Here is a 21,209-nt window from a genome sequence, read left to right as displayed (position 1 = left end):
CGATGTGAGATGTTACATATTATGACATGAACAAGACTGGGTGTAACAATAATATACGCTCTAGTACTACAATTACGTGAAGACTGGAGATATGCGCAGCACATACGAGTTCTAATTACCTATAACAATCTAGGACAGGACTGACACCTACAATGGATCCAAAGTGAGCGTACGGTGCGATGTGCATATACATGTGAAAGATTGGCCCTGGCCCGAGTGAGTACTAACACCGGTGTAGCAAACAATGAGCAGATAATATAAATATAGTCACGCCACAATGATTCAATAATTCTAGTCAACATAACCTTCATCATAGCTGTAAATTTAATTACGGCATCCCATAATAGTATGCATACTTGTGCATCCCACAAGATTCGGAATAATTTCGTAAATTCCGTCATTTCGCTAATTCTTATAAACATTAGGCTGATCTAGGCATGCGTAGGAAATTCTTTTTCAATGTATAAATGGAAACTAAATAAATATATAATATTTAAAAGCAAAGATCCACTCACAGTTGCGATGTCACATCCGTTCAAGCTAGAAAGCTAGAGTCTCCGATAGTAATTGCACTTAAGCATAATATTGGGACCCATTAGTAAACTCCACTAAGACAATTAAATTTGGGAAAACGGAGTGCGAATTTGGAATCAGGACGTCGAAATACGCTAAGGAGGGTCTCGGGTAATTTTCATCAAATCACTCTTTTAAGATTTATAAAATTGTAAAATTAGGGACGGGTCGTCATAATAAATCACATCCCCTATTAGAATTTTTTTAGTAAACATGTTGAAATTTATACTACTTATTGAGGGTTTGTTTGATAATTGCTTAATTTTCACTTTTTTAACTAAATATCTTTTGAAAAACTGAATTGTTATTGGTACTTCAAAAATCTCATTTTTCACTCTTGTATTGTTTTTTTTCATAAATATCGAAAGTTTGGAATGCCAAACGCGAATTTTGAAGTATCAATAAAAATTATCTTGAAAAATATTTTCAATTTTTAATTTCAAAATAAAAATAAAAATATAACATGCAAGCTATTTTTTTTAAAATTTTTTTATTTTGAATTTCAATTTTAACTTTTTCAATTGGACTTTTCTTTGTATATGTGTTTTTTTATTTTCTTTTATAAGAGTTTTTATGTTGTTTATGCGTATGGAAAGTCCCAGTAAAATTGTTAATTCAAGTAATGTCGGTGAGCTTTCCAAAGTACTTGCGAACTTCCATCCATCGTTGAGTCCAAACAACAATTATTGAAAACAATGCTGCTTATGAATCTTTTGGTAAGTGTTCATGTATGTGTGATTAAAAAACAAGGTATGAAAAAGTACTCAATAAATCAAAAATTTTAAAATAAAAGGTACAATGCAAAAGAGCATTGGGCACTTAGCAAAGAGCATTGCACACATAGCATATATCAAGATGCTAATTTAGTTTGAATACAAATGTAGATTAAATCTGTCACATCCTAGGTTCCTAGAAACAAAATCGTGAATGCGTGGTTGAGATCTAAAACGGACAATATCATCTCGTGTCCGGATGTGACAAAATCTAATATCACGAAGTGTCTATATATTTTATGACAGTTAATTGATTAATTGATTTTTATTTTTATTGAATTTTATGAATAAGATTTTTATATAGTAATTTATAATATGACAGATTGTGATCATAAACACAAAATTTTCTAAAATGACTAAGAAAACACCTCTCAAGGAAAAGGAATATCACTAACTGCACAAGAGGACTACAGTAAGAGTTGTGCTATCAATACATCTATTTTTACATTTCACACAGACTTTTTAATTTCTAGTTGTAGAAATTTTAAATAAGTTTAAAAAAAATAATAGACAAAAATTAATAAAAATGCTTAAAAGGTAAAAAAAAGTTACGTAAATCACATTACCGTTCAGAAAAGCTTGGAACGGACACAGTAAAGAAAGACCATCCCCGACTCTCACAACTGACATAAAACGACCATGACCGACCACCACCACCACCTCCATGCTCCCCCTCCGCTCAGCGCCAGCATCCTCCTCCTCCTCCCCTCAAACCTTCACATCGAAGCTCCTCCTCCTCCTCACTCTCCTCCCCCTCTCTCTCGCTGCCTTAGCTTTCATCCTGCAATGGCGTGGCAGCATTCCCGACCCCACCACTCGCTGGTCTCCTCGCGGTTCCCACCACCTCTTCCCTGGCATGGACGCCTCTCCTCTTTCCTCCGCCGTCGTCCACTCCTCCTCCTCCGATTGCCTCAATCTCGGCCCTTCAGCTTTGCCTTCGATTCCCTACTATCAGAATTGGAAGTTTGATTCTGTATCCAATTTACGACCAAAGGTATGATTTTTTTTCTTGCTTTCATGGATTTAAGGTTGATATGGTTCTGGGTTTTGCTTGTTGTAGATTTGGGTTTAGTGGGTTTTTACTGCTGTATTTGAAAATTTGAAATTTATCAGTGGTCGTGTGGATCTGTATCTGGATTTCCCATTTGTGGATTGAAGTTTATGGCTTTGAGACTGTTTATACATGTACTGTGCACTCCATATCAAATGCTGTGCATTTTTGCTTACAAATCTAGAACGAATCTCGAAATTTAGTTAAACTCGTCTATAGGGAATTAATGGTGTGGTGAGCAAAAATGTCGTCTCATTGATCTGGGTAATGTGAACCAACTTCATCCTGCTTCTGGCAATATCCAACCTTGTTTGACTTGTTAATGCAATAAACTATGCAATATGTTTTATACTTGTGAAGGAGCAATCTTCTGCTACGAATTATAAGTATTAAACCCATGGAGTCCCTGCTCTAGATGAAACATTGACAATGGCAACTCAAGTGATTCTGCACAGCTACAGAGTGTTATGTATGGTCTAGTGTTTATGCATGAGGGGTTTGGTTGTCCAATAGATAAACATAATACGATTGTTTCATTAACGACCTGTGATTGCAGTGAGAAAATATGATAACACCACCATTTACTTATCAGACTTTATCATACCAGTATTCAGAGTAATTTGCTGGGTAGTGGAACTTGATTGTGTGAGCTACATATCATTTAAATCTTCCTGTTCTAATTGTGTTATATTTTGGGAAATATCCCCCTTCCAATCCTTTTTAACACGAGTGATGCTCTGCATATAATGTAATGTCCTGTTTCATTGTTTATAGAACTTAAAATTTTATGTAACTCAACTGTTTGGTTGGTCGGTGATGGCTTGTTAGGTAATGAGTGCTGCATACTAATATCAAGACAACACGCATTTTGGTGGAATGAATTTTTCATTTCTTATTAAGTAAGAGTTTTATGCAGATATGTTTTACTACAAGTACGTCAGCTGGTTTAGAACAGATTTTGCCGTGGATGTTTTATCACAAGGTTATTGGAGTTACTACCTTTTTCCTATTTGTGGAAGGAAAGGCTGCATCCCCTGAAGTATCAAAAGTTCTCGAGTCTATTCCTGTAAGTTAAATAATATATCGCTCTGATTGCCTAAGTTCTGTTCAGTTTGCCTTCTTCTCCCCTTTATTTTTCTTTCTGTGGTTTTGTTGTTTTGTTTATTTTATTTTTTAATTTTTTTGCAAATACATTTTTACAATGCTTAATAGAGTGAAAATTGTCGAGCATAAATTTTGTGGTACTGTGTCAGGGAGTAAAGGTGATATACAGAATTAAAGAGCTTGAGGAACAACAAGCTAAAAGGTGAGTTGATTCTGCCGCTGACACATGGTGTATGTCTTGTGCTTACTACAAATATAATCTTCTAGTATTTTTAAGACTTAAGACTCCTGGATATTTTGACTAACATAATCAACATATCTAAATGCTTGAACATCTTCTATTTGTTTATCCTTTTTCAGTAGGCTGGTAGATACACACACAGACACACACATTTATACATACACACAATCCGGCTTTGGGATGGTAGCTGCAATGTGGTACCTGGATGATTCAAATGACCCCTCTGGCCATTCCATTTTCACAGTAAAAAAGAGCAAAAACAGTTGTTTAGGGCTTAGGTTTTAACTCCTGATTTCAGGGCTACTAAGTTTGTGAAGGAGAGTTAAAATTTAAAGCATAAGCCCTAAAATCGACACCACACAAAATTATAAACCTTGTAGGGAAATGGATTGTAAACTAGACTAAATAAAAGAAACACAACGTTACTGTGCTGTTTGAACAGCAAGCACAGCTGTCCAAATGGTGGTTCTGCGGTTGTCTGCTTCTGAGAAGAATTCTACATACATTTTCGCTTAAATCACTTGTATTTTATGTTTCTTGATTTTTGGTGCCATCAGCCGGATTTGGAATGAGACTTGGCTGTCCAGTTTCTTTTACAAGCCTTGCAATTATGAGCTATTTGTGAAGCAATCTCTCAATATGGAGATGGCTATTGTCTTGGCAAGGGTATGAAAGATTCTTCTCATGTTACTGGTGCCTCTGTTGTTATTTTTACCTTATGGTGAGAGGTGTTCTTAATTTATTAATCTTTTTTGTTGCTTGGGACTTTGTGTTGCCTATAAAAATACTAGGATGCTGGAATGGACTGGATAATTCATCTTGACACCGATGAGTTACTGCACCCGGCTGGGGCCAAGGAGTATTCTTTGAGGCAGTTGCTGCTTGATGTGCCTGGGAATGTGGATATGGTTATTTTCCCGAATTATGTATGTGAAATATTTAGTTAATTTTAGGTTGTGTACATGTAAAGATGATTAAGCATGCAAGTCTTGTTACTTTTTAGGATTGGTGCCTGTTTCGGCCTTGATCCATGTTATTCGGTGATTTAACTAATTTGTTTGTATTGTGTAGGAGAGCAGTGTTGAACGGGATGATATTAAGGAACCATTTACTGAGGTGAATTTCATCTGTTGTCCATCATTATTGCTTCTTAATTGCTTCAATAAAGTTCATTAGATCTCTAAAGTTCAACAATTACGAGATTGATATTTGCTATTCTATATGGGCAGTCCACTTGGTCCGCTTGATAAGGTCTTTAACCTGCATACCATAATGAGTTTGTAACCTTATCTGTACTTTTAGATTTAACATGCTGGGAAGCAGCGGTATATTGTTGCCCTGTTGAACTATCAAGGATATGGTTGTTAGACAGTGACAAGCATATATCCCGGATTAATGGATCCGATCAAACATGTTATTCTAAACTTTTACCAAGATCTGCATCTTTTCAAATCTATACATAAAGCTAGGAAGTTAATGTGTTAGTTCGATTAAGGGCATATTGTTTAAGGGCAAGTACGTAGGTGTGAGACTAGAGTAAGTAATATTTATGATACAGATCGTGCTGCATTACGATATGGTAGTTGCGAGCAATTGGGTCGAAGACAAGGTCCTTCTGACTAGTTTGTACTGCCAGAATGAGAAATAGTACTTTAAATAAATAAATCGCAGTTGATTCTAGGAAATGCTTCACATCATCTTCATCTTTATTTTTACATTTTAATTAGTATGCATGTACTTTGACTTATGCCTTGCTGTTGTATCTATGCAATCAGGTTACCATGTTCAAGAGGAATCATGACCATGTACCAAAAGACACATACTTTGGCATGTATAAAGAGTCAGTTCATGGTAACCCAAACTACTTTTTGACTTATGGAAATGGGAAATCAGCTGCTCGAGTCCAGGATCATCTTCGTCCTAATGGTGCACACAGATGGCACAATTATATGAAAACTCCGAAGTACAGTAATTTCATATTGGAATGAGCAGTGTTTTTGGTTCAACTTATTGCTCATAGTAATCATATATATCCTAATTCCTTTTAGCGAGGTCAAATTTGAAGTGGCTGCTGTTCTGCACTACACATATGCCAGATTTTCAGACTTAACATCTAGGCGTGATCGGTGTCGCTGCTAGCCTACAAAGGAAGATGTCAAAAGATGCTTTATGTTGGATTTTGACAGAGCTGTGAGTTCAATTCTTTCTTTAGTTCTTTCTAAACTCTTTAACTACCGGTACAAGATCATCGAGCACATAATGTGATCAGTTAACTTTGTAAAGCTACCTAGTTGGTCCATGCAGAAAAAAAGTTTTGTAATTTGACTGTAAGGTGCTGAAGCTTTAAAGGGCCCAATATAGAAACTAAAGATACTTGTACAACTGGAGTGGAAGAAATTCCTGATGAGAAGGGTAATGTTGGAATAAGAAGAGATGATATTGCAAATGAATTGCAATCTACTAGGTTTGAAAAAATTTATGTCAGTTTAAAATGGTTTTACTATTTCATTCAAAGCATTCATGGGGACTATTTTGATATATATATATTCGGATTCAGTAGCGACTGCCATACATAGTTGGTAGAAATAGAATTCTTGAAAATTTAAATATATATCTATCTGTCTATTGGTAGAGAGGTTGCTTGGAAATCTAAACAGGAATTAGTTTTGTTGTTTTCCAACTCCAAGTGTAAACTTAAGGTGCTGCATATCTGGCAAAGTGGTTTTCTAACACCATTTTGCAGATTTGGCTAATATTCTACGAAATTTGTAATAGAATAGCGGAATTTCCTTTTCCCTTACATTTATTCTTTATTCTGGTGTAATAGCTGTCAGCTCTTGAACTTGTTTTTTCATTGCATCTCATCTCGCTAACTCTTTCATACACTGACAACATTTAGCATTGCAGGCATTCATAATTGCTTCAACTGCAACTAAGGAGGAAGTGCAGAAATGGTAAGGATTTCTTTACAAGTTATTACATTTATCTTGATCCTCCTTTAACTATAAAATTTGAAACGTGATGATTCAAATGCTGTAAATTAATGAGATAACCTTGGGAATTAACTTTGTTTCTTTTTCCCTTTTCAATCCTTTATTGTGAATTAAAGTTTGCGCTTGGCTTTTGTTCTAGGTTCCATGAACACATTGTATGGGATGACAAAGACGTAAAACTAAAACTTTTGAGAAAAGGCATTTTGACTCGGATATATGCTCCCATGGTAAGCTGATCAACTCATTTAAATAATGTATTTAGTAAATGATTTTCACGAAAGTATTGACAACCTCAAAACCTAGAGTTAATTATGTATTTACTTCCGCCCAGTCAACAGATACTTTCTCCCAATCTGGATTAAACTCATTCTGTAGCATTTAATCCATCACTTATTGTCATTTCAGGCCATAATACAAGGACTAAGGGAGTCGGGAGTCTTCAGCTCAGTTATTGCGTCTGCCCCAACAACTCTCTCAAAAGAAATTTTTTTGTTGACTACATCTGAATCCTTCCCATCGTTGAGGAAGATTGGTAGAAGCAGAGAGAGTAAGGCTACCGCCAGGAAGGCATTGGATATCGAAGCTGCTGAATTCAAGAAGTGGCTGTTCCACTGTTGCCCCCCCCCCCCCCCCCCCCCCCCCCCCCCAAGGAATGGACGATAACCAAGCCGGTGTGGAAGTGTAAAGTAAGGTCTCGTTTCCAAGATTGGCTCAGCTGTTCCTTCTTATTAGTGTGACCTAGTTAATATATATATATATATATATATATATATATATATATTCATATACCACGAGTGTAATAACGAAAGATTTGGCGCAAAACTGAGCGCAGCAGCATGCGAAGATTCATCTAGTGACTCCACTTAGTGAGATAAGGCTTTGTTGATGCTGCTGCTGCTGTTGTTGTATGAGTGCAGTCTATTCTTTTCAATTTTGTACAATCAAAAGTAACATTTAATTGAGAATTTGAGATTCACATGTGATGTCATATGTGTAAGCTGGTAGACAAAACCTTAACCTGCTGTAGCCGCAAGTTTGTCACAACTACAGATATTTCATGTAGATATTGAAATTCTCTACGAGGATTTGGTTCCCAATTCATTCCAACTCATAATGTTTTTCAGTTTTTTATGAAAATGGGAAATTGTAGTTAAATCTTACCGTGTGTCAAATTTTGATTGAGTAGTAATGCCATTAGGCATTGTCCGTGGCACGTTGAGACTCACACAAGTTTTGTTGGGTTTATGAAGTTCTTTACAAAAAAGGAAAGGATCTGAGTGTGGTAATTCTCATACGTTTACAAACAAGTAGATCAAACTAAGGGTTTGCCAAAGAAGGGTCATACTCCCAACCGTCAGTCACACCAGTGTTTATCCACAAGGGTACCCTGCTGCACAATAAGAACGGATGGATTAAAGGTTGAAGAAACTAATAAGTCCCCAAGAGGTCCCAGTTCGTCGTAATCGCTGCAATAATCCAATAATGACCACGCCGGCGATGACTTTTCGTATCTTCTTCCCACCAAGTACAGATCATATACACTCTGCAGGCCCCTTACAATATTTACAGTTTCTTCCCAGCTCTTCACATTCTCCTCCACGAATTGTGTGCTGGGATTGTGCATCGACTTGAGCCTAAACTCATCCATGCACGTGTCGTCGAGATGCTTCTGCATCCGATTGTTTACCGCTTGATGGATGTCCCCGTCGTTGTCGTTCTGGTCATCGCATGTGAATTTGCCTGATGTCGCATTACTTGGGACCACGATAAACCGGACAACCCTTAGGTTAACCCGAGGATGCCCAGCCATCCTCCATGCATACGTTAATGCCTCGCGGTCATCTGCCCCTCCAAAGAAAAACATGGCGAAGAGATGGTACCTTGGGGAGGAACCGCTGCCATTTCTGGACTCGCTAATTTGGGACACACTAAGCCCACGATCAACGAAAATACCCACCGTGCACGGCGAATTTTTTATCAAGTTGTTGTTGACCCCCTTCAAATTAGGGTTGGTATCCTCCATGGTTCCGTCAATGGAAAATTGATTGTGGAATGGGGTTATAATAATGTTGATGAACTTCTCGTTGGCCAGATTGCATATGTACTCATGCATGGTGTTGTAGGAAGAAAAGGCTGTGAGTGTTTGGATAGAAACGTTTTCTCTATTCTTCGCGTATTTTTCGAATCGATTTTCGGATATGATGTACTCGGGTTGCATCTGGTTGCCTTGGTTAGAGTTTTCTTTGCAAACTTCCTGCACGATGAGCATGGCCGAACCATGGTCTGTGATCTCCACAAGTTGAACGGCGAATATGCAGATTGGGGACTGTCTCGTCGGATTTGAAGCCTCGAGGAGGTCGATGATGCCGGAGACGCTGCTTGAGGTATGGGTGCAAGTAAGGATTTTTAGCTCCATCTCAGGTCCTACGCTTTGTATGTTCCTGAGTTTGTATTCTGCGGTGTTTTTGGTGGGCTTGAACACGAGGGCTAGAAAGGGTCCGACCGGAACCGTCATTAACCACATCGCAATCATCATTACTCCAAACGTTCGATTGTCCAAGACCTAGACCATATTTGCACGTAAGTAACAGACTTCAGAGGTATAGCATATGGTTCTAATAGTATAAACGGCAAATGTTCCCTTAATTGCACATTTTCTAACATGCTTTGCAAGACTGCTACCGAGGAGCTAACCTCACTTAACTTCTTTTATATATGGAAAAAAAAAAAAAAAAAAAAACTTTATGATACTCATTTATCTAGAGTGTTGATGATATCAAGTATTGTTTAATGTGTATGGTTCATATTTATATTTTTAGACGTACGCATTTGTTTAGCAACGAAACAAATAAACGAGTACAGTATTTCAAGCGATGCATGTGATGAGTCAATTTCATATTATATATTTTACTCTATTCTTAATATATTTTAGTTAATAATTTGAAGAATTTTGATACTTTGAATTGTATTTCCAATATAAGACTTTCGACTTCTTCTGAAGCAAAACATGGTCACATGGACGAATTTTGGAGTAATTCCAGTTAGAGAATGATCGTGAGTCACTTAGTTTGATCGTATCAAAATATCAGATTTTTCTACCAAGCAATGATTTTCTGGCAATAAAATAAAGGAGCGATGCGCAGTGCTGGAATAATGACGTTTTGGGCTTGAATTACATTTTTGGAGCCCAAGATGACTTTGGATGGGTTTGTGGCCTTCTGGAGATGTGTTCAAAACATCCTGATCTTCAAAATAAACTATTATGGGCCGGAATTGGAGGAGATTTGAGGCTAAAATGTGGCTGGACAGTTTCTGTGTAGTTTATCCTAACTTAATTAGGACTTTATGTTTTAATATATTTTATTATTATTTAGTTCCTTGTTGGAATAAGAGACCTTGGTTCCTAGGGTTTGTGCGGCTGGCTTTGAGGGAGATATTTAAGGTTTTAGTCAGCCCTAGTTTGAGAGACACTTACTTTTATGAAACTTTGGAGAAAGAGAGTTATTGCTAGGGTTATTGGAGATTTTCTACTTTAACGTGTTTTCATTCCTTTTATTCCAATAATATTTTCTATGATTTTCATTATGAATATGCGTAACTAATTGCTTTTGTTAGGGCGAAGCCTTAAGCCTTAAGCCTTAGTATAAATATGTAATTTTTATTTAATTGCTTATGATTGATTGCATGCGTACTTTGAATTATTGATCACCGTGATTGAAACTATCTAATTATCTTAATGCCTGATCACCATTAGGATCTTTAGAAAAGTAATTTGATGCAGTTTTGCTCGGAAGGTTCCCTAAAATTGACGCTGGCTTCTTGTGATTAATAATTGTAATTTCACTTAAGATGAACATCACGTCTTAAGGGTTGCATGATTTTTCAAAGGTTTTTCATAAAGCATAATGAGTCTTTCATGTTCAGATTTGATTCAAACATCCGGACCTGTTGCATGTTAGATATATGTTCTATGTTGGAGGTTCCAAGTAGAATATGAATTAGGAAAACCTAACCTTCAAAGTGGCATGTGTAGATCATAAGTAATTAGTAAAAATACATAAGGATTGCTAGGTGATGGTAGAACCCTAGTGCTTTTATAAATTGGTATTTAAAACTCTTTTCTTTTATCATATTTGTTTTTAATTAAAATTCGTTTTTAATGTTACTCAAGTCTAAAATCTCTTTTCTCAACTTTTAATTTTAAGTATTTAATTAGGAATTGTTTCTGCATAAATTATCCAAATAATCCTTGAGGAGAACGACCTTGCATGAGCATCTATACTGCAACATCCTTGTATTCTTGCAAGTATTTCATGTGTTTTTATCCCTACTTTTGTAGATGGTAAAAAATGCTATCAGCATGCGTGCAACGTAATCGTACGTACCTTTATGTCTTTGCCAGTGCCGAGTATTATGAGTCCCATTAAGCCTTTGGTGTTCATGAGTACCCCAAGAGCAAAACTATCCCCACGTGACATTTTGTACATCAAGCCGATGATATAATTACTCAAAATCTTCGGTATGTTAGCAAGAACGACAACCGCCACGACACGCCACAGGTTAGTATCTGCACGGCTGAACTTTGGATTTTCGTTGGTTAAAATGTAGCTAAAATTAGTTCTTAGCCCGACGGTTAAGAAGTATAGAGGCATCAGAAGGTGACTCACGAAGGTTTGGATCCTGTCAACCAGGGCCTTCTTCAGCTCTCCACTAGGAATAATGGTTCCCAGCATAAAGGGTCCCAAAATGGAGTGCGACCCAAAATTGTCACTTACGTACCCGAAAAGCACAACCACCGACAGAATGAAGCGGACTTGCTGCTCGTTGTATCCGCTGCTATCGTTGTCGGCGGTTGTATTGCGGATGAACCACGGGATAGCCGGACGTAGTACAAAAACGCATAGTAGTATGAATATCACGGCGCTCATGGCCCCGATCGATTGGTCAGTATATGCGGAAGTCATGCCCGCAAGGAGAAGAAACCAGGATAACACGTCGGAGATAACCGCCGAGGACAAGGCGAGGCGGCCGAAATCAGAGTGGAGGAGCTTTTTGTCAGCGAGGACTTGGGCAAGGTCGGTGAAGTTGGTGGAGGCCAGGGCAATGCCCCAGAAGGCGTAGCCGTTGTCGTTGGCAATTTCCTCAGCCAGTGCCCTACCATAATCATTGAAGAGTACGAAGCGATATAAAAGCCAACCCCAGATCAAGGAAACGAGACTGCCCACTACGGCAACGCTAAGAGCCTTTTTTCCAGTCCGGATTACAGGTACAAACTCAAGCTCTAAACCCATGATGAACATGTGATAGCCTAGCCCTAAGTTTGCCACGGTTTCTATGTTGACCAGGCTGAAGAAAGGGATTACGTATTGAAGAGCAAATATGATAGTACCAACGAATGCCGGACCCACCATCACGCCACCCTGTAATTAAATTATAATTTAGTCATTTTTTTTTATAAACAATAATGTTTTCGAGTTAAATTGTTCAATATAAGGAGGAGAATATCAGTAGTGATCTAAGCTGCATTAAAGTGTATAGACATTATTACTTTCCGCTACTATAGTATGCTCTATATGTGATAAATATATTCATACATATGCTGCCCATTTGTGACAGGTGTATAACACAATGAGTTCAAATTTTCAATTCTCATATGTATGGTAGCAGCCTGAAACTCGATTGTTAAAACTTAAATCTAATCCCTAATTCGCTTACAGCCTTATTAAGCTAATGTTATAATTTAAATTCAAATATCAAGTTCGAATAGCAGCCCCGAAACTGGAGAGTTCAACTTTAAAATCTAATCTCTAAATTGCTAATTAAGATACGATAATTTTGAACACATAAAATTAATACAGTAGCTAATGATGTGTCAATTTTGTATCTAAATAACTTTAATAAGAATTAAAAGAGTAAGAACATGTTTGAAAGTGCGTTAAAATAACCACAAACACGGAGATACTACAATATAAAAAAAAGAAAAAAAAGAGAGGTTTCTGACCGTATATGGTGAAAAAGTTAAAAGCTCTTATGTATTAAAAAAAAAAAACACTTGCATTTTTATTAATCATTTCATATTGCTTCTATTTTTTTCTTTTTTGTCGAACATATTGCTTGTAATAGAAGCGCTGTTGCTAAAAGCGCTTTTACGCAAAAGTACTTTTTAAATAAGGATTTCTAAACGGGTGGTGTATGCAGCATAAATAATTAAATATTAAAAAAACACAATTTTGACCTGAAAAGCCTATTGAACTTGTGTTGTAAATTTCAAATCATGAGTTCTTGGAGTTAGGCCTAGTAATTAAGAAATATGGAAAGAATATTTATCCTGCTTAATAGGAATAGCAAATTAATGAATTAATTAATAGGGACATGAACCGTTGAACTCACAAGAATATCAGAGACAATACGAGGTTGGTGCAAGGACTTGAAGAGATGATAAAGAAGGCGAGTGATGGACATGGCGGCGATCAGCTGGACAATGATCATCGGAACAGATCTGAAAAATGTACTCTGCACACGCCATATCTCTCCTGTCTTGTACACTGTCATGTTATAACATATCTCCCAAGTACCTTCCTGAAATGAAGTACCTTTTGCTATCGCTGGTGGTAGCGCATGCACGCTTGGTTGTTCTTTCATACTTGGCTGAGTAAAATTGATCGTTAAATGGCTAATAAATAATACGACGCTAACAACTCGCTTGTTCTTTCTCTTGCAGTATTGATCTAATTAAATAGAGCAAAAAAGAAAGAAAACTGTGGCAAGGTCGCTTAGTTGTAACGTAAGGTGTAGATATCAATTTATACAAGGTGTCGTCTCCAATTATTGTTATTATTTGAGGGTGTTTGTTAATCTTAATTTTTAATCTTCAGCTATAAGCGGTTAGTTGTTAGTATTAACTCAATATTGATCATATTTACATGACCAACTAATTAACCCTCTTAACATAATCAACCAACTAATTACCATCTTCAATATTTCGTCTTAGAAGCTGTTCTGTTTTCCTCTCTTTCTCTCTCTCTCTCTCTCTCTCCATATATTTCTGTCATTTGTTCTTGAACATTCTTCATTCGGAGATGATTTATATGAAATATAACGGGTGCTTGAGTTCTACACAATCTGTCAGATACCTGGAGAGTCAGATTTTATTTTTCTCTTCTTTTTCAACAGAAAATTAAAAGGACGTATGTCATCAAATTAAGTAATCAACAGCTGCATTTGTTGAAATGATGAATACCTGTTTAGATGCCAAAACAAAATCTGGCAACATCTTTGTTGAGGGATAATATTGCGAGGGTGGTTTCACAGCTAGAAAGTAAAAGCCACCAGCAGGCATCGTAAGGGAGACCTCAAACAATGTAATTGGATGCTCAAGAAATCGTTGAATTTGTTAGTTGATCATTTAACGGTGCCTGCCACTGGTGTGAGTATGCCGCGCAGTCAGCTAGTCCGATAATTTTTGACATTCAAATTTCTTCTTACATAGGCCACAAAAAGGAGAAAGATATGACACGGGTAGACCACTACAGTGAGTCATTAACGTTTCATGTCAATAATATTAGAACAAGTGATACATATCTTTAGATTATTAACATGAGACCCCATTTAATAGTGTATGATTGCCATACAAGTTACTCCCCACAAAATCATATACTTTGAGCCATACATTGATATAAGGGACTACATAAATCTACGCATCAATTCCATATTAAAGCTCCTGCAATGGGGCAAATAGATAAAAGATTGTCCCCCACATTACACGTAAACAAAACACGACTTCTCTATACAATGCCAGGTGTTTTTATAACAAATTCTTTTTGTGTCTTTCTAATAACGTAATGAGTGTTGTAAGACATATCTATCTTCGGAACAACCAAGTATCTCCCCTCGTCTCTAAAAAAAAGTCCTCCCAGCCACTTAGCACTACTATTTATTAATATTTTTCTTTACTTGAAAGTTCGATTTTCGTTAAAGAAGAATTCAAACCAAATTATTATGGCTAACTCATTGTGAGGCTTAGCTCACTCCCTCACCCCTTAGTATAGATATTATCATATAGTATAAACATAAAATTCTCCCCATTAGAAATTTACTTTGCATCGCATGTCAAGTACATGGACTCAATTAGAAACCGGAACTGATATTTACACTCCTATTTTTTTCCTCCCTCACTCCTCAATTTAATTCTATTCATTGATTTTGCTTTTACTACTCAATGGTACGGCTAGGGGCAAAAAGTCCTTAGTGCTAAAAAAGAGTGTAAAAATCATTTCCTTTTTATATATATATATTTTTTTAATGCATCGATATTTTTACACTAAATAACATACAAAGAGGAATGTTTGATTCTTAAGATTAAGAAGAAGTTTCTCCTCAAAATATATTGTGGCTGATTTACAAAATTTCATGTTTATGATAGAAACTTTTAATATTATAAATTGTTATGTAGAGATCGTCTCTAAAAAATCAATTAAAATAAGGTGGTTTAGTTAATTAACTTTAACAAATAAATAGACAGCTCACAATACATTTATTGAATCCAATCATCTGAGTTATATAGTATTGGATGGTTGTTTATTTGAAGTAGGGTTGGAAGTAGGGTTCCTAAGAGTTGGAAGCATCATGGAGTATCATGGAAGAATAGAATAATGGAAAGCTAGCTAATGCATGGATTCAAACTTTCGGCTAAAACTTAAGTGATGCTTTAGTGCATCTTAGTTTAATATCTACTTTAGGCATAATGCAAGCCTTGATGATGTTTAGTTAGGTAGAGTGGAGACCTCATCATCATTGTAAGGATTAATTAGTGGTTTAAGTTAGGTGGAGGTGTCATGGAGGGGTCTTAACTCTCCATTGTTTCCGTAGCTTTCCTCTTAGTTTTCTATAGGTTCCTCTATATATGTTTTGTTGTTCTTGTAACTAAATATGATGAATGAATGAGATACAATTCATTTCTTGAAAATCAACATGGTATCAGAGCAGGAAAAATAACCTGCTTCTGCTTCATCCGAACGTGATCAATCCTCAAGATGGCTGAAGACAATCCTCTTAGGTCAGATGCTGAAAGTTCACCGGTTCTTTCTTCCGGAAATATGTCTGAGGTGGATGTCAATCCAAATCAAAGGTTAAGCTCAGTCTTGTTAAATGAGTTTAATTACTTACCTTGGTCGAGAGCAGTGAGCCTTGCTCTAGGTGGAAGGTCCAAGCTAGGGTTCATAAATGGAAGCATCGAAGTTCCTGATGCTTCCTCACCAACATATGAAAACTGGCTTTGCAAGGATCAGCTAGTTATGTCATGGCTCCTAAATTCCATGGAGCGTAAACTAGCTGAAATATTCAGTTATTTTGAATCCATGCATTAGCTAGCTTTCCATTATTCTATTCTTCCATGATACTCCATGATGCTTCCAACTCTTAGGAACCCTACTTCCAACCCTACTTCAAATAAACAACCATCCAATATACAGCTTGATGACAAAATGATCTCATATCTATTAAATTTTTGTAGAGACATCTTTACAAAGTGATATTTAACATGAACAGATCATAAACACAAATTTTCGTGAATTAGTCAGAAAAAACTTTGACCAAGAACTTCTCATTGATTGAGTAGCCAAGTTTACTGGCACACTTACCTGCAGTTATTTTATAAAAAGCAAGATGAATCGATGATAACATTATCCACTACGAGCGGAAGAGCTCAGTTGTTATCAACTTATCATCATGGCAAGGCTTCTCATCTCCAACACAGCCTCACTCACTCTCTCTCCTCCACCCGCCCCACCCTCACGTGCTTCATTCATCCCTCCGTACGTGCCCATATCGCCGGCATCACGTCTTCCCGGCCGGCAAACCAGAGGCCTAGAGGTGGTGACACGGGCGGGGCCCACCACGAGCCAGTACGTGTTCGCATTCGTTTTGCCGCTCTCTCTGATCGCCGTCACCGTTTTCACTTCCATCAGAGTCGCCGATAAGCTCGACCGAGACTTTCTTGAAGAGGTTCGTCGAATTTCTGCAAGTCGGTTTTTTGATTTGCATGCTCTTTAATGCTTTTGAATATTTGAATTCGTGTGTTGATTCAAATGGACAAGGTTGCCAATGTATGTATATGTGAGTGCGCGCGCCTAATAAATGCTGTTATTGCATTCATATAGCATATGAATTAACTCGGAAGAGTCAAGTGCTTTCCGACAATAAAAAATGCTTCTGACTGCGTGTGTGGCAGTAGAAGCGCTTTCTAGAGCAGGTAGTGCTTTTCAAGGAACGAACATACGAGGATTTTTGATATATTTTTTTTGATATATTTATGAGCAGAAGTGCTTCCTACCCTAGCAATCCCAAACGCGCTCAATCTGTCTTGCTTTGTTCTGGATGAATGATTTCTTCAGTAGTCATAGTGTTTGTGTTCTTGATGTAGATGGCAATTAACCAAGCGATCCGGGAAACGGATGAGGAAGGCGAAGCTGACAAGTCGATAGAAGAAAAGCCTGCACTTTCCCGTACTCGCAACCGACCCAAAAGGGAAGTCTAAGCCTCATTTTCTTGCTCGGTAAAGCTTTAGTTTTGTACTCAAGATCAGCCTGCGGCCGTGCATTACGAATCTGTGAATGTTAGCATTTTATGGACAAGCTTTTGAGAACAACACCTTCTTTTCCTCGAGAATAAGAGCGAAAGGCGAGTTTGAAGGAGATCCCCGTGAATGCGTGCGCTGTGTATTTTGTGTGTAGAAAAAGAAATATGGAATGAACAACAGGCACAGAACATTTTGCTATTAGTGTTTCCAATATGAAGGCCTTTTGTTTGCCAAATGGGATTGTAGAGAAATAATCCTTTCATATTCACGTAAGATAGTTGTTGGTCTATTGATACTTCTCTTCTCAATATTAGACGACGGCCCTAATTCAAATCAATGCATTTATGCAAGGATATGATCGAATACATGAAATTAGCAATACAATTGCAGTCGCAATTTCTCTAGACAGATTATGAACATTATATATCTGGAATCTTCGACCGGTCATTAAAAAATTCAGGGTACCTCGCTCTTGCAATCTGGAACTGCTTCTCTTCTTTACCCTCACAGATGAATTTGCATATGCTGCGTCTTTAGCACCAGAAGAGTTGTTTATCTCCCACTAGGAAACGATACTTGCGTTAGTTTACAAGCAATGACCAAACTGAACGACCAGCAAGCCAACATACAGAGTCTCAACCAGGGTCTCTGAGCCAAATTGTACACTGAAGACTGAACCTCTAAATCACAACGAGACCAAAGGCGATAAAGTTGTAGAGAAACAAAGAAAGCATTCAGTAGAATCATACTGGTGAGAAATACACTTGCTGAGCAACCCGAATGACAACCTGCCAAACCAAAAAATCTAGCTTCCATAAGAGTTCACTAACCTCTCCTACTATTTAGCTGCATGCGTTTCTACGATCTTGTAGCTGAAGTAGGTTAAAAAACAGATTTTTCTTTCTGTGGTTGCATAATAATTTGAGTCCTAGACTTTCTGATATAAAAAAAATAGTAACAATAATATGACTGACAGAATAGAAAGACGCATCACCACTTATACACGGATGAAGTTTCGAAGTAAACATAGCCCATCAAAAACTACATGCAGGGCTCTCTGCTACTGAAAACTTTTCAACCCATCATCTCCGCCATTTCGGATTTGCATTATTGGCAATAACTTGAAGTTAACATGAACACTTCTTTGTATTTGATCTCTAATCCCAAAAGATGCCGAACTAAAAGCAGAACAAGCAAGAATCAGCTAACTAAAACAAATCAACTGAACATAAACTGTAACAGTATTGCGGCAAAGGTTTAAAACAAGGCTTTACGGTACAAAACTAACCTGGAATATTCATGAGACACCCAAAAAGCAAACATCATTGGCAATGACAGCTAACAAAATGCCTCACCAAAAAAAAAAAAAAAAAAAAAACCGGTGTACTTCCTCCGTAGATGCATCCTAAATGGAGTGTTCTCACCACTCTGATACAATCCATGCATTATAAGCAAATTGCAACAGAAGGAAAGTCCGAGGTAACCAGTGACTTCAGTTCCTGCCTTTATAGTTTATAGTTTCATCCTGACAGCAGCTTTGAACCCTTTGCTTTCAACTTTTTTTCTAATCCGAAAAACTTCAACCCAGACACCACCAGATCTGCGGTCTTCTTCTTCATGTGTTCAATTAATACTTCATTATACACAATCATGTTGGCTTCTGTTAAAATATTGCGCTCTTTCAAATTTGAAAATATTTTTCTTGCCTCCTCTATTGTGCCATGCTTACACATGCCAGAGATTATAGCTGAGTATACAACATCATCTGGAAGACAACCCTGCTGCAGCATCTTGTTTAGCACCTCAACCACCTTCTCAGCATTATTTGATTTACATGCATGGAGAATGGTAAGAGAATACTTGAATCCTATGGGCCCACTTGTCACGCTGGCTAAGCGGTCATGAACTAACAGCATAACTGCATCGACCTCTCCAATTTTGCAAAGCCCTCTAGCACGCGAACAGTAGGCAGCAATCGAAGGAACAAAAGACATCTCAATTATCTTATTATAACAGGCACAAGCCTCATGGATGTCACCATCTTCAACAAAACACATTATGCCAGTGCTATAAGTACAGGAGTCGGACTGCAAATCCACATCCTTCATTTCTTTAAAGAGAGACAATGCTTTCTTTATTTCCCTGGATTTTTGGAGGGCCTCCATAAGGATATTGTAGATTCCTAAACTATAATAACCATTAACTTTCAACTCTTCAAACACTTCCAAAGCCATCGTTACTCCATCCTCCTTTCCTACCATAAAGGAGAAGAATTTCGAAAGATCATCAATTACAGGAAAACCAATTTCTCCATCTGTGCAAGCATCTCGTATAACTTATCCATTCTTCTTGTCTCATTGTAGAACACCAAAATGGGATTCACCGTAGCAAAATCTGGCTGAAGACCCTCTTGAACCGTAACTCAGAAAATCTTCTAAGCCTTATCAACCCTCTTCACATTACATAAACCCTCGGTAAGAGAATTATATATCCCCAAATCTGCCCTATACCCCGAATCCACCAAATCCTTCAACAAATCACGAGCCACCCCAACCTCCTTGTCTGCCATAAACCCCTCAACCAACACCCCATAAATCGCTCTATCAATCAAGAAACCCTTTGCCTTCATCTCCCTAAACAACTCGTACCCTTTCTCCACCCTTCCACCCTTACACAACCCTGTAACCAGAGTTGCATATGCCATAGCGTCTGCCTCAACCCTATCTCTCTTCATTTCCTCCCAAACCCTCAAACACCCATCCAAGTTTCCCACCGAAAGCAAAACCTTAATCATTGCTGTGTATGCAAACACGTCCGGTTTGCACAATTTCGCCCTCATTCTCTCCAAAAGCTGCAACATTTCATCAATTCTTCCCATTTTACACATACCCTTTATTAAGATCATGAAAGTAACACTCTCCTCCACCAATCCATCACCACGCAAATCTTTGTAAACCGATAAAGCCAAATCCAAATAACCGGTTTTCACCAATGCATCCATGATCCTATTGTACAAGAAAACCCTAGGTTTAACCCCAACTTTCTTCATTTTTTTATACACATAATAAATCCTAAGACCTCTATTGGCATCAGAGTGCATTCTGATGAGAATCTCAAACTGTTTCTCGCTGGGCAGTTTGCCCTGCAAGTCCATCAGCTCGGGGACTTGGTCCGCCGACCGGAACCGGTTGGACCGGTTCAGGCAATAAGCCAAGGCATTGTATGAAGCATAAGTGTGCTTGAAACCCTTTTGCTTACCTGCCCAGTGGAAGAACTTGGAGGCTGAAACGGAGTCGACATGGACCTTGAGCACCTTGGCAACGAGGTCGGGTGTGACCCGGCGAAGCTTCCGGAGCTCCGAGACGACTGGAGGGTCGTGTCGTCGGGGTTGGGCGATGAAGTGGAGGGCAAGGAATGGCGCAGGTGTGGGTCCCACTTGGAGACATCGAAGGGTCGGGATTGAGGGGCGGTGGTGGGGTGTTTGGAATTTGGGTGAGAGACGGGGTTGGAGAAGAGGCTGCCGCGGACGGTGGGGCGGTTCTGTGCGGGCTTGCGGTGGCCGTGGAAGAAGGTAAAGTTTTGGAATTTAGGTGGTGGGGACTGAGGTGGCATTTTCAAAATTTGTTACTATTGAGGTTCCAAGTTACAACTGACTTCTATAAAATAAAAAAATATTATCGAGGAACTACTTGTATACTATACAGAGATGAAAAATTGTATTCTTGCAAAAGAAGAAAGAGCATTCGAAGAGAGAGAAAGAGAGAAGTTTAGACAGAGAAAGGTATTCTTCACTATTTTTCTTAACTAATTACAAAGGTAGTTATGAGAAGTATATACAAGATGATTACACATGTAACTAGATTGCTCTCGTTCAAATCCAGAACATATGGTATCCGTT

The 21,209-nt window shown here is 37.9% G+C and overlaps 2 protein-coding genes and 2 pseudogenes across 4 annotated transcripts; 2 read left to right on the top strand and 2 right to left on the bottom strand.

Moving 5' to 3' along the window:
• The first annotated feature begins 1,935 nt into the window (after positions 1–1,935).
• LOC137747099 (glycosyltransferase-like At2g41451) lies at positions 1,936–7,398 on the top strand (annotated as a pseudogene). Its single transcript, XR_015966875.1, has 11 exons — positions 1,936–2,340; positions 3,314–3,463; positions 3,651–3,703; positions 4,300–4,408; positions 4,534–4,668; positions 4,814–4,858; positions 5,518–5,705; positions 5,791–5,932; positions 6,650–6,696; positions 6,875–6,962; positions 7,141–7,398. The product of XR_015966875.1 is annotated as a glycosyltransferase-like At2g41451 (transcript).
• Positions 7,399–7,966: 568 nt separating this feature from the next.
• Positions 7,967–13,224, bottom strand: LOC137747086 (cation/H(+) antiporter 15-like). Its single transcript, XM_068487096.2, has 3 exons — positions 13,126–13,224; positions 11,121–12,155; positions 7,967–9,298 (listed from the first exon to the last, which is right to left on the bottom strand). The coding sequence occupies exons 1-3, from the start codon at positions 13,222–13,224 to the stop codon at positions 8,090–8,092; spliced, it is 2,343 nt and encodes a 780-aa protein (XP_068343197.1). The 3' UTR covers positions 7,967–8,089.
• Positions 13,225–16,416: 3,192 nt separating this feature from the next.
• LOC137748918 (uncharacterized) lies at positions 16,417–17,600 on the top strand. Its single transcript, XM_068489110.2, has 2 exons — positions 16,417–16,737; positions 17,156–17,600. Exons 1-2 carry the CDS (start codon positions 16,462–16,464, stop codon positions 17,267–17,269), a joined length of 390 nt encoding a protein of 129 aa, XP_068345211.1. The 5' UTR covers positions 16,417–16,461; the 3' UTR covers positions 17,270–17,600.
• A 442-nt stretch (positions 17,601–18,042) lies between these two features.
• On the bottom strand, positions 18,043–21,008 carry LOC137748346 (pentatricopeptide repeat-containing protein At4g20740 pseudogene; annotated as a pseudogene). The gene is made up of 3 exons (XR_015953689.1): positions 18,600–21,008; positions 18,306–18,489; positions 18,043–18,099 (listed from the first exon to the last, which is right to left on the bottom strand). The product of XR_015953689.1 is annotated as a pentatricopeptide repeat-containing protein At4g20740 pseudogene (transcript).
• Positions 21,009–21,209: the final 201 nt, after the last annotated feature.

Source organism: Pyrus communis, chromosome 2 (genome assembly GCF_041283825.1).
Source record: "Pyrus communis isolate YQ-2024b chromosome 2, ASM4128382v1, whole genome shotgun sequence".
In the NCBI taxonomy this organism is placed as follows: domain Eukaryota; kingdom Viridiplantae; phylum Streptophyta; class Magnoliopsida; order Rosales; family Rosaceae; genus Pyrus; species Pyrus communis.
Note: the sequence above shows the minus strand (reverse complement) of the source record. Positions and strands in the feature narration are given on the sequence as shown.

What these genes read in the sequence shown, in the direction of transcription:
- LOC137747086 (XM_068487096.2), bottom strand. Translation starts at nt 13,224, where the DNA reads ATGATCATTGTCCAGCTGATCGCCGCCATGTCCATCACTCGCCTTCTT. An exon ending in GTATTGTCTCTGATATTCTT is followed by an intron (nt 12,156 to 13,125) that starts GTGAGTTCAACG and finishes ATTTAATTACAG; the next exon opens with GGTGGCGTGATGGTGGGTCC. An exon ending in GCACTGGCAAAGACATAAAG is followed by an intron (nt 9,299 to 11,120) that starts GTACGTACGATT and finishes AATATGGTCTAG; the next exon opens with GTCTTGGACAATCGAACGTT.
- LOC137748918 (XM_068489110.2), top strand. Translation starts at nt 16,462, where the DNA reads ATGGCAAGGCTTCTCATCTCCAACACAGCCTCACTCACTCTCTCTCCT. An exon ending in ACCGAGACTTTCTTGAAGAG is followed by an intron (nt 16,738 to 17,155) that starts GTTCGTCGAATT and finishes TTCTTGATGTAG; the next exon opens with ATGGCAATTAACCAAGCGAT.